Below are 15042 nucleotides of genomic sequence, written 5' to 3'. Positions count from 1 at the left end.
GGACATGGTTTTTTAATCATATATTTAACACTGCTCTTTCCTACTACATTGCTGTTCGAACAAGGTTCTGTATTGTTTTAGTATAAGCTTCAGTCAGGCATTTATCAATCAATCAATCAATCAATCAATCAATCAATCAATCAATCAATGAAGCCTTATTGACAATCTTAGGTGTCGTAATCTCAGAACTCTTCTAATCCTTAAGCAATAAAATGAATAAACAAGTCGATCAATCAATACAGTCAGCGCATGAGCCGTTGAGGTAGCTATACAAGGTTTATACATGCGTCGTCTGGTTTCGTAGTGCACATCTTTCCGCCTCTTTCAAATATAGTGATACACTTTCGTCTCTCCGGTGCGGAGCTCACCGACGCAGAGAATGACGAACTTTAGGGCACAAAACAAAAACTTATTCAGACGGCGGGATCGCACGCATCTGCTTCGGTGAAAAAAAAAATTTTTTTTTCTCGCTTTTCACAAAAGCGACATACTCCCGTAGGCCTCGTTGAATGCGTCCGATATGAACGGAAGGAATTTTTTCGTTGTTGCCTGCCCGTATAGATCGCATATCGTTCAATATCGCTTTGCATGAAGCTACGTGTAAGAAAAAAAAAGAAAGAAAAAAGAAAACAGCGGCATAACGTTGCGGCTTTGTTTACGTGCCTCAGGTTCTACCGTTGTCGCCGGGCGCGCTGTCGACACTCTGTTTGCCTGTCGTCGTCGCTGTTCCAAAAATGGTGGCAAAATAACAATTAGTTAAAAAAAGGGGAAAATTTGCTCATGGTTAGATGCGTGATGACATCAAAAAGGACTTCGCAATATTTGGTCTACCTTATAGTAGCTTCCGTTGAGTACAATATCGCATGTTTTACATCATTATCTTTTATCGAGAACAAGTTTGAGCTTTTCCTGAAAAATATGTTGCTCTCAACGAAAAAAAAAGAAACGAACGCAAGAAAACGTCAGTTGTCAATAAGTGATAAAAACCCGTGTATTTTATTATGGAACGTGATTTTACGGTGCAATTTAGACAGAACCCAGTAGAACACACAGGACAGAACGTTTGGTCTGTGTATTTCGCTGTGTTGTGTATAAATTTGGGCCGTAAAATCATCTTTCATTATAATTATAGGCCATCTTACTTGGTTGGTTTTTATATTTTACCTTTCTTTTTTTAAATATATGATTAAAGGAAATAACCTATTTAAAATTAATGCTAAGTCTTCGTATAAACTGCCTTTGCTTCATAATAACGGAACGTCCCTTCCTATTGCTCAAGCTTGGTCCCTCAATTTGTATAGATACGTGATCTGCGATGACGTCCTTGCGGCCTGTCCATTGACTAAAGAGCTAAATAATTTATTTTACAATAAAGTTTATTCTCTCACTGACTAAATTTGTACGTAAAATTAAGAGATAAAATTGACATATTCTTTTTTCTATCATGAAAGTAACACTTTCATTTAAACTGGAATCTTCCACCGAACGTACATCATTAGATCCGCCGTGGTTGCTCAGTGGCTATGGTGTTGGGCTGCTGAGCACGAGGTCGCGGGATCGAATCCCCGGCCACGGCGGCCGCATTTCGATGGGGGCGAAATGCGAAAACACCCGTGTACTTAAATTTAGGCGCACGTTAAAGAACCGCAGGTGGTCCAAATTTCCGGAGTCCCCCGCTACGGCGTGCCTCATACTCAGATCGTGCTTTTGGCACGTAAAACCCCATAATTTTATTTTTTTCTTCACTTGGAATGTTTAGAATGACGCTTGTTCGGATGGAGTGTTTGGTTGCAGTGCAAGCTCATTTAGTCTTGACTGCCTCGGGCAGGATAAAAAAAAAAGTAACACAATGCCCGTACGCTGTTCCAGAGAAGTATAAACATGAAACAGCAAAAGGCGTTTGCAACGACAACGGAACCACGTGACTAAGTTCTTAGCCTCGGCGAAGCACAATTCACGAAGTACCCCGCGCACTGTCACTTTAGTAAGCAAAGGCAAAACGTACGTTCATGGGGGCCTTCAGCCCGCTTGCACAAAGTGTTTTGACGGGCACGCGGTAGCATTAACGGCAGTGCCTGACCGTGAGATGTAAGTACACCGAAGCCCACTGCAAGACACGCAAGGCGCCACTTCAAGATTGCAGCAGAGGAAACATTTCTGTTACCCCTAGAAATAAGAGAAATGCAGACACGTTGAAAAAAGAAAGTGAGACTCTATGGACGAAGAAAAAAAAAAAGGAAAACAGGCAATATAGTATATGGCGCCCCAATGGTCACGTGCTTGGCACTTGCGTGGCGTACGCGAAGTGCTCGACGAAGGAAGGCACTGGGTCAGCCACACACGACGGGCGATTATCTAACGCGGTAGTTTCATATGCCGGATCACGTAGCAGCAGTGCTTCTTCCGGTCATCAGCGCAACGGGTGCCGGACTAGACAATCGTGCGAACCGCGCCCTTTCTCTGCACAAAAGTGGTGTTTGTCGATGCGCTTCTGTTTGCTTCCCCGAGGCAAACACACACCTTTTCTTTTTTGTTGTTGTCTGTTCACCGACGAAGCAAGCGTCCGGAACTGGCCTTCGTCTGCTCCGCCACGATCGTCGGCTCTTTACTATTTTTTTCTGCCTTTTCCTCTCACCTTCGTGGTGTTTTAGTCATCCCGTGTCTCTCGTACTTTTTATGCTTTGTACACGTACCAGTGAGGTGTTCATAGAGAAGGAAAAGTGGGGAATTCAGGTAGGTGAAGGCGCGCGCTAAATGTAAGCGAAAAAAAAAAATCAAAGTGTGATGCAGAGAAGAGGCATGTGCCCCGGGCAGACGAAGTAAAAAAGAGAGCAGCAGAACCGAGCACCTGAGAAGCAGACGCTCCTCGTGCGTCGCCACGGCAACGCCGCTTGACGTCACGCCGGACGGCTAGCCCCGATTGGTCGACTCGCGCAGCGCGCCACGATCGCAAACGAGAAGAAATGGGGAGCTGGCAGACGAAACGCTTGCGCGGAACCGGGAGGTGCCGTCTGGCCTGTTTGTGTTGCAGAAGGCGTGCTGCGTCTGCGCTGTGAGAAAAAATTCGTCTGCAGTGTGTGTGCCGTAAGGTGCGTGAGAAAGACACGGATCGTCGTCGGGCTCCGGCTTCTAACATGACCGCGGACGGTTAGCGTGGCTTCTTCTATAAAACACCAGGAGTTTCTTCTCCCAAGACCATGGCTTTAAAGTTGCATCTGCACTCCGTGAGTGGCTTCAAAGGCCGCGGTGACCGTCTGGCCAAGGCAACATTCCGAGGTAAGCTTCGAAACAGTTTTGTCCTCTGCCTTGTCACGCTATGCATTCTTTAATGTGAAGCAGACGAAGTCTGCCTGCCGGTCATTGGAATTCACGCAACTATGCAAGACGCGCGTTGGCTTTTCCCGCATAACACATGCGTACAGGTGGAATTTGACGGCTCTTCGCGACAGCGCTTACGTACGTCTGGTGGCCTTGCTTCAAAGTTTCTCGCCGCCTTCTCGCGTTTAGAGAGACATAACGTGAGCAAAGTTTTAAGAGTGCCATGCACTACGTTTGCAAAACAGAAATTGAGTGAAAGAAGCCGGCGGTACGTTTAAAGGCGGGAACTTGTGGTATTGCGATTGCGTTTTTGATTTGAATACATCTCGATGCAAGTAGCGCGTGCTTGCGAGTTACTCGGTCTTCGCCACCACGCGTTAAGGAATGCTGCGCTAAACGCCTTTTCTCGCATTCCTTCGGACTCGTAATGCCGCTCGAATTTTTGTAGTTTCGTATCGCAATCGCGAGTAGGCGGTACAACCATATGCTTCCACCGTTGCACTTTACAGCGGGAATGCATTGAATGCGAACGCGTGAATGGAACTTCGCCTCTCAGTATACCTAAAATGAACTCGGGCGTTTGCGCTTGACAGCCTAATTGGATGCTGTCATTTGCAAAGTCAAAGCAAACGCCATCGATGATGATTGATGATGATGGCGATGATGACAATAATAACGTTAACTTCATCATTACAGCACGTATAAGTACACTACGGCCTACTCTTCAAAGGAAAACCTAGTTTATATTTAGCCATCGATTGCGACCGAGATGTGACCTAAAGATTTAGGTTATACAGCTATGCACAGACGCCCGACTGACGCTTCAGACGAGGCTCTGTTTTCTTAGTAAGTTGAAGAAGAGTTTTTGTTATGTCCCGCTTTATTACTGTTAGGGAGACCCTTTTAAGAGAAGTGCTGTACATGAATTCAAAGGAGTCCGCAGTAAAAAAGCTACCCTTGAATAGCTTGAATAATGCCGCAAGCTGCAGCTATATAAGCCCTAAACAACGGTGGCCCGCCTGTTTTGAATATGTACAGTACTGTGTTGTAAGCAAACCTTGATTGTTCGCAGATTTACACAATAAACACAGCTAAGTGAAAAGTTTAAAAGGATGTCACGTGAAAGCCAACAAACGATTAAGGCGCCACAAAGAAATGTTCATGACCTACTTTCCGTAGAGCAGCTCTATGCACTTTTATGCGTGTAGACAATCTGCACGTTTGTAAAGATAATAATAATAATAAGAAACACGTGTATAGTTTACACTCCTCCGGTGCTGCGCGCACAATTGTTCACGCTAAGATAGTGCATCAAACGCAAGAACAGCAATAAAAATAGTGATATTTAAAACGTTTCGCGTACATCTCGAAACATTTCTGAGTGGACCAGTGCTGCATACTCGAGTGATAATGGTGTATTGATTTAGTAAAAGGGGTCGGAAGGTAGACAGCTGGTTTTTTTCTCTAAGCGTAAGTATGTCGTCATGTGGGGGGCATCACTTATTTCGTAGTTTTTTTTTCTTTCACGACGTTTTACGTCAGGCGCATTTTTCGAGTAGCCGGGATAGGTGCTCTTCGTGTATGCTGGAGACGGAATAGCTGACGCTCTCGTATCTGACGTTCTTATAGAGCAGTCCTCACATGGAGTCCACATTCTGTAAGCTTGACAGAACTCAGCTGAAGAAATTAAAAATTTTAATTGTTCTGTATGTTCGCTTTGACACTTCCTTTCTTCTTCGCTGTTCACCGCTGCAAGTAAAAGACTTCGCAAAGAAAAATAACTTTTGTATCGTTTCGCCTAGGCTACTAATTGACACCAGTAGAGTTGGTAAGAAATATTGTCCGCTCATTATTATTATTATTGGTATTATTACCCTTTGTTTTTAAGGCTTCCAAATTATGTATTCCCAGAAACAACTTGCAGAACTTTGCAGAAAAAAATTGTTGGACCCCTCTAGCACGAATATTTAGGTCACATCAGGGAGTCATCATTTTAAAAAAGAAAAAAAATGGTTACGTATGTCGCCCTTTTATAAATGATGCCTTATATCAAGAATAGAACTGCAATATTTGTTGAAAGTAGATGTGCCGGTTATTATTGAAAATAGGGCCTTCTGACGCAAGAAATAACTTTCATAACAACAGTAATGCCAAAGAACACGCCAAAGCTTCTCGTCAAACCTGGTAAAGCATATCTAAAAACACCGTTATTTTTTATTAAGTGCTAAATTGACTTGTGACATCGTTTTTGATTCGCATAGGATTACGTTTGCATTCAGCGCTATGTTCAAGAATTTTATTGTGTGGCCACTGGTCAGAACGTTTAAAACTTCTACGGAGCATTTTCATTTTTACTACCGAGTATTTCTCATTCGTTTATAGCGCTTCTAAAGTATGTAATTCACTTCCTGAAAACGTAACAACCAAAAATTCCTTCCTTCCTTCAGAACAGAATTAGAGCAGTACCTTTTCCTTCTCGTGGAATAAAATGAAAAGCTAGTACCAATTAATTTCATATTCTTTCGATTCTTGAATTGAAGTTGAAATAATGAGTTGCTTTCTGTGATGATAACAATGTTTCATACTTTGAACTGCTTTGATTTCATTGTAATCATTATGTGAGCCCGTCTCACAGCTTTTCAATGAGTCCCAGGGTTTACCTGTATAAAAGTATGCTACTGTTTCACTGGTTTATAGGAAAATAAAATAAAATTTATCGATTGAGTGTTTGTTACATCTCTATGTGGAGAGAGTCACTAAACGAGTCATTTTTGCCCGTGACGGTAGCATAGCACATCATCTACGTGTGACGTCACGTTCGGCAGCTTGTCTGTAGCAACTCAAACAATTGCCTTAGCCTGCAGCCAGTTATGGATATATGCAAGAATGTACAGTCGCGAACAAAAGTTTCAAAGCCACGGTGAAAAAGAAAAGTGCTCATTTTTTTTTTTCTGGCAGAGCTTTGTAACGTGGAGTTGCTTCAATACATTGCATTGTTGGAGCACGCGCGCGTATGCTGTACCGCATACTTTCAGCCCGCACGCCTATTCCGCAAAGAAAGAGCAGGAGGCTCAAATACATTTGTGCCACATAGGTACCACTTTGTAAGCTGAATATTTTTTAAGGCGAAAACCTTAGATCTCTGTTTCAAGGTCGCGCTGTGAGGTACAGTAAGTCACGTGACCCGAGGAAGGCCAGAAGCGAACTAAATCATGCTCAGCCGTGTATAAGAGATGATTAGTGATTGGCAAAGCTAATTAACGGTTGAATAATGATTCGATTAAGGTGGATTAGGGTGGATTAAGGTCGATTAAGGTAGATTAGTGTGTATTAGGAAGGATTAAGGTGAATTGCAGTGGGCTTTAGAAGGTTTTCGCCTTCGCGTCTCTTAGGTGATAGCTAATGACACCTGGGAATATTTTTCAAGTGTGTTCCACTTCGTGGAAGAAGATTAAGAGTGTGCCACATTGTCCAAGAGAGGAAGCTGCCGGAGAATGAATGAACATCACTGCCCACACAACGTTTCTTTTTTTTTTCTGTTACCAGAATTGTTTTACCGCGAAAAGAAAACACGAACCACGTTTGCCGTCACCCCGAGGAGGTTCGATCCGTCATTTATGGCACGTCGCCTTTAACTTCTATAGCCTTGCACGGCTTTGTTTAGGTCTCTATTTTTTTTCCTTCTAACTTTTCACGCGAAACCTTTTCTTTCCTCGCGTGACCCAGTGTTTTCGTTACGTCTCTGTCGGCTGACTAGTATAAGTGCCTATCTTCCCAAACTTGCGATTTTCTTTTTCTCTTGCTCAACGCCGCTCGAAACGCCGCCTCGTGTAACGGTCTTGTAATTCTCTTTCGCGACATTTGCTTTCGAATGGCTCTCGGGTCTTGGTCTGAGAACTGCCCATATCCTATTCGGTAAATGCTTCAGCCGAAAGGAGGTATATATATATATATATATATATATATATATATATATATATGTATGTGTGCATGTGTTGGCGTTGAGAGCCACTTCCTTTTGTTTCGGCCACGAAATAAAGAAACAAATTGGTTAGTGGCGGGTCTTAAGGGAGCTACCGAGTCAAGAAAAAAAAAAAAAAAAAACAGGAAGCCAAAAAAAAAAAAGAGCCACAAAACCCATTCGGTGGTAGAAATGGTGCGGAAAAGATGCCGGCGACAAAAGATGGCTCAGTTCAAAAGAAGCAAACGCCTTTCATTGTTTCTACATCTAAAAAAAAGAAAAAGATAGTAACGAGAGAAGGCAATATCGGTGAGTCGGCTGAAGTGCCGTTAGAAGTCAAAGGTGTGTTTTTGGGAGCGGGGAAAAAGATGAAGTTGTCAATTCATAAATTGCTGCGCGGATGCGCTAGAGTAGAGACAGGCTGTCAGTGTAAGGCGTACAAGAAAAGGCTCTATTGACTGAAACGTGTACATTACATTTCACGCGTTCATATCTGCAGATAATTCCAAACCCACATGACGCATATATCTTTTTACGACAACACACACCACGGCACGTACGACTCAGTGGCTATGCGGTTGCGCTGGTTAACGCAAGGTCGCGGGATCGATCACGGCCGTGCCGGCCGCATTTCGATTGGGGTGCAACGTAAGAACGTGTACTTGGATTTAGGTGCACGTGAAAAAAACCCCTGGTGGCCGAATTTAATCGGTGTCTACAACTACGGCCTGCCTCGTAATCATATCGTGGTTCGAGCGCGTGAAACCGAGAAATGTAATGTAATGTTGCGAGAACAATTTGGTGATCATGTGAACAGCGTAGTTGACGATTGAAACGCGAACAGCGGAGAGTGTGGTATTAGGGCAGCCGCCAGACGAAGAAAAATGACGTGAAGATGTGCACGTGACCAACTCTGCGTGTGCCTCGCACACTGCTTTTGACACGTCACAGTTAGTCGTACATCTTCGCGCCTGTCGCCTTTTCGCTAAGCTGCGTAAAAACGACTGCCACAGAGACGGCACAACAAAAGAACGGTGCCGTACCGCACAGAATATATAGCTCTAGTTCACTGAACATTCGTATTTTAATTAATTCATTCATTAGTTCGTATGATGGCAAACATTTCGTAGCCACACACTTCTTCAAAAGCATGGTACAGTTTCTAGAAGAAAAATATATTGTACAGTTTCTAGAAAAAAATTATCATTGTAGCCTCCGTAGAATATATAATTAATTAGTTCATGCGTTCGCACTTCCTCCTAAATCCAGGCTCTGTACTTCGAAAGTACATCCGCTCTCACCGACTACTGTCAAAACGAGGTACAGGGAACAGACGTGATATGTAGAATACGAGAAAGCTTTCACTTGAGCGATGGAGCGGCGAATGGCTGCTGCAGTCGATCTTTTATTGACAGAAACGGCGCGCTCTTTACTCTTGCAAAGGCCGTATTGTTCCTCTATTGATAGCTGCCTTCCGCGCGAGAAATACACATCCGGGCGGCTGCTCAAGCGACGCTTCGCAAAGCGCGACCTCTAACAACTGTATTTTCTACGACAACTGCTGAGGCGAGATCGGCACTCGCGTCGCGCTGACATGTCACTCGCTCTGTCTGTGCGACGTCCAACGATAACCCTACAGCGTTGGGGCCCTCATGAATAAACATTCGTTTCGCCAGGGTCGATGCCTTGAGCTGCCGATGCCTTGAAACCTCCTTTTTTATTTCTTCGTTGACGGCTGTCGCTGGGATCCTGGATGTGCACTCAATCTCGCACTAAGGTGATATATCTGTAGCACTGCTCGTCTTCAAACTGTGGAAATCGTTTGGAACTCAAGGAGCTGTAGATAACTTTGTAGGTGAACCCTCCAGGTCATTGCTGATCGACGCCGGCGGATGCTGCTTCTCTTGTTGTTGTTGTTGTTGTCGTCGTCGTCGTCGTCGTCGTCGTAAGTTGTCGTCTTGCGAGTGGCTCACACAAAGGACAGAGCTCGTGTAACGAATCGGCTTATACCAGGGCTTTTTAGACTATACAGATTCTTTATAAAAATGCCATGAGCATAGCGAAAGTTGCGTTTTTGCAAAGTAGTTCCTAGGGCAAGGCGGACGTACTTTGCCTCTAACAATAGGCGTTTCGGAAGATTAACGAAAATTCGTTAACTCTTTGTTAGAGCTTTGGGGGCTGTTGTTGATATGGTGAAATCAGAGTCAGTCACATTTTAATGCGCCAACATTTCTTTTAAATCTTCAATATCGCACCAAATTTGAGCTATTCAGCATCAAATTTAAACGCTCAATCCAGGAAATATTAAAACCGAGCGCGCCGGGAGCGCAAGAAAGGCCGCCCCGCTATCATATCATAGAGGAAACGCCGCGTGACGAAAGGCACGATGAAGTTTGAAACTTAACGTCGCGAACAGTCGCGGTAGATACTAGACAGTTTTAGTTACACGTACGTGGAGACTTCACGTACGCAAACGTGAACAGTCTACGTACCTTACGTGCACGCCATCTGAAACGCTTTTAGCTACACGTACGCGACGCACCACGTAGCTACATCTATCGGGAAATATGAACAATTCAATTCAAGATGAGTATTTCAGCGAAGCCAGTGATGTGCATTGATGCGTGCCGGTCATCGTCTCCGCAATGCCCGGAAGTGTGTTGTGCAAGCGTTATCTGCTGTCATCGTTGACATGGAATGAAATAGATGACCAGTCATCCTGTCGCCGTGTTTCCATGCAAGCCATCTGCGCGCGCTCAGCACGCTATCACTTGTTCGTGTTCTCGCGAAACCCCCGCGCGAAGCTGCATGTCTACGTGCGCAAGAAACGCACGTAAAAAATCGAATATTACGTACGTCCGTGAGACCAGCGCGCGGCCGCTACGTTCTGCGCATGCGCACTGCTTACACGTAGCAGCTCTACGTACGCAAAGCCTCTACGTACGTGTAACTAAAACTGTCTACTAATACGACATGTTTCGCCTGCTCAGCAACTGCCGTGAAGTGCACCATCAGTATTCTCCGCAACATGCCATCATTCAAACTTCGTCGCACACGTCGTCATGGGATGTTTCCGTCTGACGTAGCTGCGAGGCGCGCTCATGTTCGATATCGCCTGGATTGAGCGTCGAACTTTGATGATGAATAACTCGAATTAGGTGTGAGGTTCAAGACTTTTAGGAAGTGGGGGAGCATTAAAGTGTGACTGACTTCAAAGGTGCCGTATAAACAACCACCCCTCAAGGCTCTTTGAGTTTATATGCTTGACTTGCACACTACGTTAGAAATTGGCGACGGGGGTCAGTATACTTGGTGAAATCTGCGCAGTTTTTATACATGTATTCCTATCATAAACGTTCATGCATCAATCATGTGACGTTGTTTTGCAGATAGGTACGCGGGGGCGTGTCACGTCACTGATCTGGCGCGCTTTTATAAGCACCGAGAATGCTGCGCTTGTTGTTGTTTTCAATTCGTGCGACCTAGCTTGCCAACTAAAGTTTGATCTGTCACTATGGCTCTTGCCTTGCCCGCCGCTGCCACACCAATGTGCTACTTTACATATTTATTGCTTCTGGCTTGTTACACTAGAAGTTTGCGTTCCCGTGCGTCGGTGACGTCGAGGCCAAAGAAAAAGTTTAGTTTGTGCGAATGCAGGTCTTGCCTTATCTCTATGTTCTTCATTCAGTCGCCTTCAAATTCTTTGGTCATGTTTTGGTTAAGTGCTGTGGAAAAGTATTCTTCGTGGTAGCACGCTTCTTTCAAAACACGACGCGCACTCCACAGAGAGGAAAGCATAGGCATAAATATTTATACCACCCCTGACTAGCGTTCATAAGCAGAATGTGTAGATCACCCCGTTGTCCACTGTCATGGAAAAGTTTAGGGGAGATTTGAGGTCAAAGACAATGGAATTGCGAGATCACTTGGAATTCCACTGCCGGTAGTTTAAGTGCATACCAAACTTTGGCGCGTGTGCTGCTGTAGCAAGAAGTTGCGGTAATTGGGGAGAAAAAAAAATGTGATTGAAGCAGGAGAGTTCTGCTTGGGCGTCGCATGAATTTCATTATCACCCAGAGAAGTGCGACAACCTGTACCCGACGGCGCACTGCACGCGCCGGTAGCAGAATGCTGTGTATTTATAGGCTATGTACCGTTATGTCGTTGAAAGTGGCGCTTAGCGTGTATCGTGCTGTTGCTGTACCGCGAAACGAGCGATGGAACGGAAAAACGTCATGCCTAATTGAGGGTGACAGGAGAAAGAGAGAGAGAGAGAGAGAGCAAACAAGGGTAGCCGATATTCTAGTCGAGATGAAGATGTGAGGTTCGAGACCGGGCTGATTGGCAATCCACGATGATGTCGCAGCAGGGAACAAATGTTCGAAGTGATAAGGTATCCGTCTTTTCCTTCCGTCCTCTGTTAACTGTGGCGCTGTGCACATCATGGGATGATGAAGAGGAAGCAACAGGAATTGCGCGGGCCACGTAAGGCGTTGGGCAGTAAACCGGTAGGTTTACTAATGCTTACGGAAAGAGGTAGTGCTCACGGATTGAAACGCGACAGGCAAATTTTGGGTAGAACACCTCTTCTGTGCAATTACTCGAGAGTACCATGCCATGTTGCTTCGAATCTGGTCATGAAAGGTGACGCGGACTCTGATTTAAGCGTGCGAGTCGAGATTGCGCCGATGTCACACGAACTACCGACGGCGGAAACAAAAGCATGCGCATTGGTTAGACCTAAATTGTCGCGTTTCAATCCGTGAGCACTGTACCTCGGAAGGGAAGAGGACCGCAGAGAGCTAGGTGGTGTGACGAAATTAGGAAGTTTGCAGGCATAAAGGGAATCTTCTAGCACTGCCGCAGTTTGGTGTTATGTCCGGCAGTGGACATGAAATAGAATGATGATGATGACGATTGCTTCTGTGTCGCCGTCAGTTGGCGCATCATGTCTGATATATATATATATATATATATATATATATATATATATATATATATATATATATATATATATATATATATATATATATATATTGTGAGCGCATTTTGGGCATACCGTCGTCGTCATCTGTAAAAACGATTCATCATCTCGTGTGAGCGCTATTTGTGCATATCGTCGTCGTCATCTGTACATACGACTCATCATCATCTTTTGTCTCGCGCGGTGCTTCGTCTCTGCTTCGGGCGGCTGCTCGGAAATAAAGGCATCGCATCGCTGTACGTCTCACAATATATATATATATATATATATATATATATATATATATACAGGGTGTCCCAGCTATCACGAAGCACGATTTAAAAAAAGAGGAACGGCGTTACGCGAAGCAAGCCTAGTGCGTATTGTTTCCTGTGCAGCGAAGTAGCAGCCAGTAATTTTTTCGTTACTGAAATTTAATTAGCTAATTGTAAATAATTAACTAACTCGAGAAGTACTGTCCTAATTATCAAAGTGGCAATGAGAAAATTGTAGAGCAACATGAAAAACTTCCGATACCGCTTTCTGGTGCTCAATACGTGCTACATAAATGTGTTTTTCCGAGCGTGAAAGAAGCCCGCGAATACACGAAAAGTGCCTTGAGCGGCCAGTCACGCAGCAATTCTGCGTGTATTCGGATTGTTGCAGATCTTGGTTCGTGACCACTGACGCGAGAGCAAGCCCCTAAACACCTGCCACTTGTCAATACGCAGCAGATGGAAAGACTGGCGAATGGCACCCATTCGCGGGGGTGTTCGAAATATGCATAGATTCGAGCTTCGTAAGCTGTTACTCAATAGCTGTAATGCGCTGCAGATGTCGTCAGGTAGATAGTAATCGAATGAAAGAGAGCAGCAGTGCTATCGCGTTACAGTCACTCAACTGCAGCTTGAAGTGGCCTGTAAGTTTTACAAGCGAAGCTTGTTTATCTCTAGCCTGAACGCCTGTGTCTGTTCACAGCAACTATCATCATCAGCAATGGCTCGAGCGTCGTCATCTTCCACAGCAGGCTCCGTTGCCGCTCATCATTCCAGCGCAGAATTTCACTTCTTTTCTGTCGTCGTAATGGGGAGGCCGCCTTTACGAGGGTATGGTCCATCCATTGTCTTACGTGACGGACAGATTTAATTTTGCTGCAATTTCATTCCGAAGAATCGCAACAACCGACAATAGCGGGCGAATGCTGCTAACCACGCCGCCGAGCCAACTCGAGACATCGAACGCAAGCGTTTGTGGTTCGACCACAACTTGTCCCTCACATGTGTGATCCGCTCCGACGAACTGCGACACAATGCCTTGGAAGTGTTGAATGAACATTACGCTACTAGTGGAGAAGACCTTGGTGAATTTAGAGTTTAAAGGACGTGTAAGGAATCTTTAATCAAGGGAAAACTGCCTGCGTTCAGCACTGTGAACGGGTACGTATACCATCCATTTGCTTGTGATGGTGATAAGCATCGCTTATCATCCATCTTCATGGCTTGGAAGGGCCGACGATTTTTTTTTCATTTCTAGTGGTGTCTTTTTGTCTGTCTTTCTTTCTTTCTTTTTTCACATTACACTTGCCCTCTAACAATAAACACAGTTCTCGAACCTTTCACGGGCTGTTCACGGAGCAGGCGAACAGTCTCGCGAAACGACGTGAATGTACTACGCTACGACACTTGAAAGAATGTACGGAAGCAATATTTTTTCCCGCTTATCGCTATCTCAGCAACAGCTGAGTACGCGCCGTAGCGTTCTTATGCAAAGTGCAGTGTGCGGCTGTGCGCACAAATGAGTACGGATCATATGCACGCGAGCTCGGTCGATCGAGGCCGCGGTACGAACCGCAGCCACTCGTGATCCCCGGAAAATTGTTCCGGCAGAATCGAAAAACGTGCTTCGACTCGCCAGCGGCGGTTTCCGTGACGCGCGATATCGCCATGCGCGAACGGTGGCTGTTTCCGGCAAAGACTGAGCTGTCGCGGCATCTCCCGGGAGTCGACGCCGAAGCGGCTTCCTCGAGAGCTGGGGTAGCGGGGACAGCCAATGACGATGAACGCCGTTGCATAATTTGCACGGTTTGTCTTTATTACTTATTCAGTGTTTTTTTTTTTTGACAAGCAAACTGCTAGTTATGGTGCTTCAGTAATGTGAATGCCTTAGTCGAGAGGATTCTGTCCTCTTTTTACCTTGTCCCACGGGTAAAACTCGTAACTGTTCGAGTGAGATTAAATTAACCTCCGACGTCAAGCACGATAGCCGGATGCCTCTGCGTATCCCGTCTGTTGAGTCGAACTTCGCGTAAACGGGCCAAATTTTTTCGTTGCCAGACCTAGCGCTACAGCAGTAGCAAGAAGACTAAGATGGAACCTGCAATAAAAAGATAAAAAAGAAACAATCACCCTGCTAATTATTGTAGCTTTATTCCACCGATCTGATGAGCCTTGTTTTCACCCGAATTGATTTTACAAATTGTTTATTAACATTGCTTTTATTCTCTCCTTGATTATAACTAGTTTTAAAGTTTTTCCTTCAGTTGACATCTGACTGCTCGTTCGTATACTAGTCTAAGTTGTTCCAGTATCTCCTTTCTCTTTCTTTCTTTTTTTTTAAAATTTCTCCTCTTCAAGTAAGAATTCTCGTAAGCTACACCTGTCGTCTGATTCTTAGCCTATCCCCATCAGTGGGTTCGAGCCATAAAAGAGGATCATAATCGAAATCATCATCATCAGGAGCAGAGGCTTCTGCGAGGCACCATCTAGTATTGTTAGGTCTTCGTCGTTTCAACCACAGATCA

General features: G+C 44.7%; 1 protein-coding gene across 1 annotated transcript in view; it reads left to right on the top strand.

The window, feature by feature from the left end:
- Positions 1–3003: 3003 nt before the first annotated feature.
- Positions 3004–15042, top strand: part of LOC119431441 (otoferlin-like) — a 391721-nt gene continuing 379682 nt past the window's right edge. The window contains 1 exon segment of the mRNA XM_049657509.1: positions 3004–3276. Within this exon segment, the coding sequence (XP_049513466.1) occupies positions 3198–3276 (79 nt within the window). The 5' untranslated portion in view covers positions 3004–3197.

This window comes from Dermacentor silvarum, chromosome 10 (genome assembly GCF_013339745.2).
Source record: "Dermacentor silvarum isolate Dsil-2018 chromosome 10, BIME_Dsil_1.4, whole genome shotgun sequence".
Lineage (NCBI taxonomy): Eukaryota > Metazoa > Arthropoda > Arachnida > Ixodida > Ixodidae > Dermacentor > Dermacentor silvarum.
The sequence above is the reverse complement of the archived record's forward strand: the minus strand, read 5'-3'. Positions and strand labels throughout refer to the sequence as shown.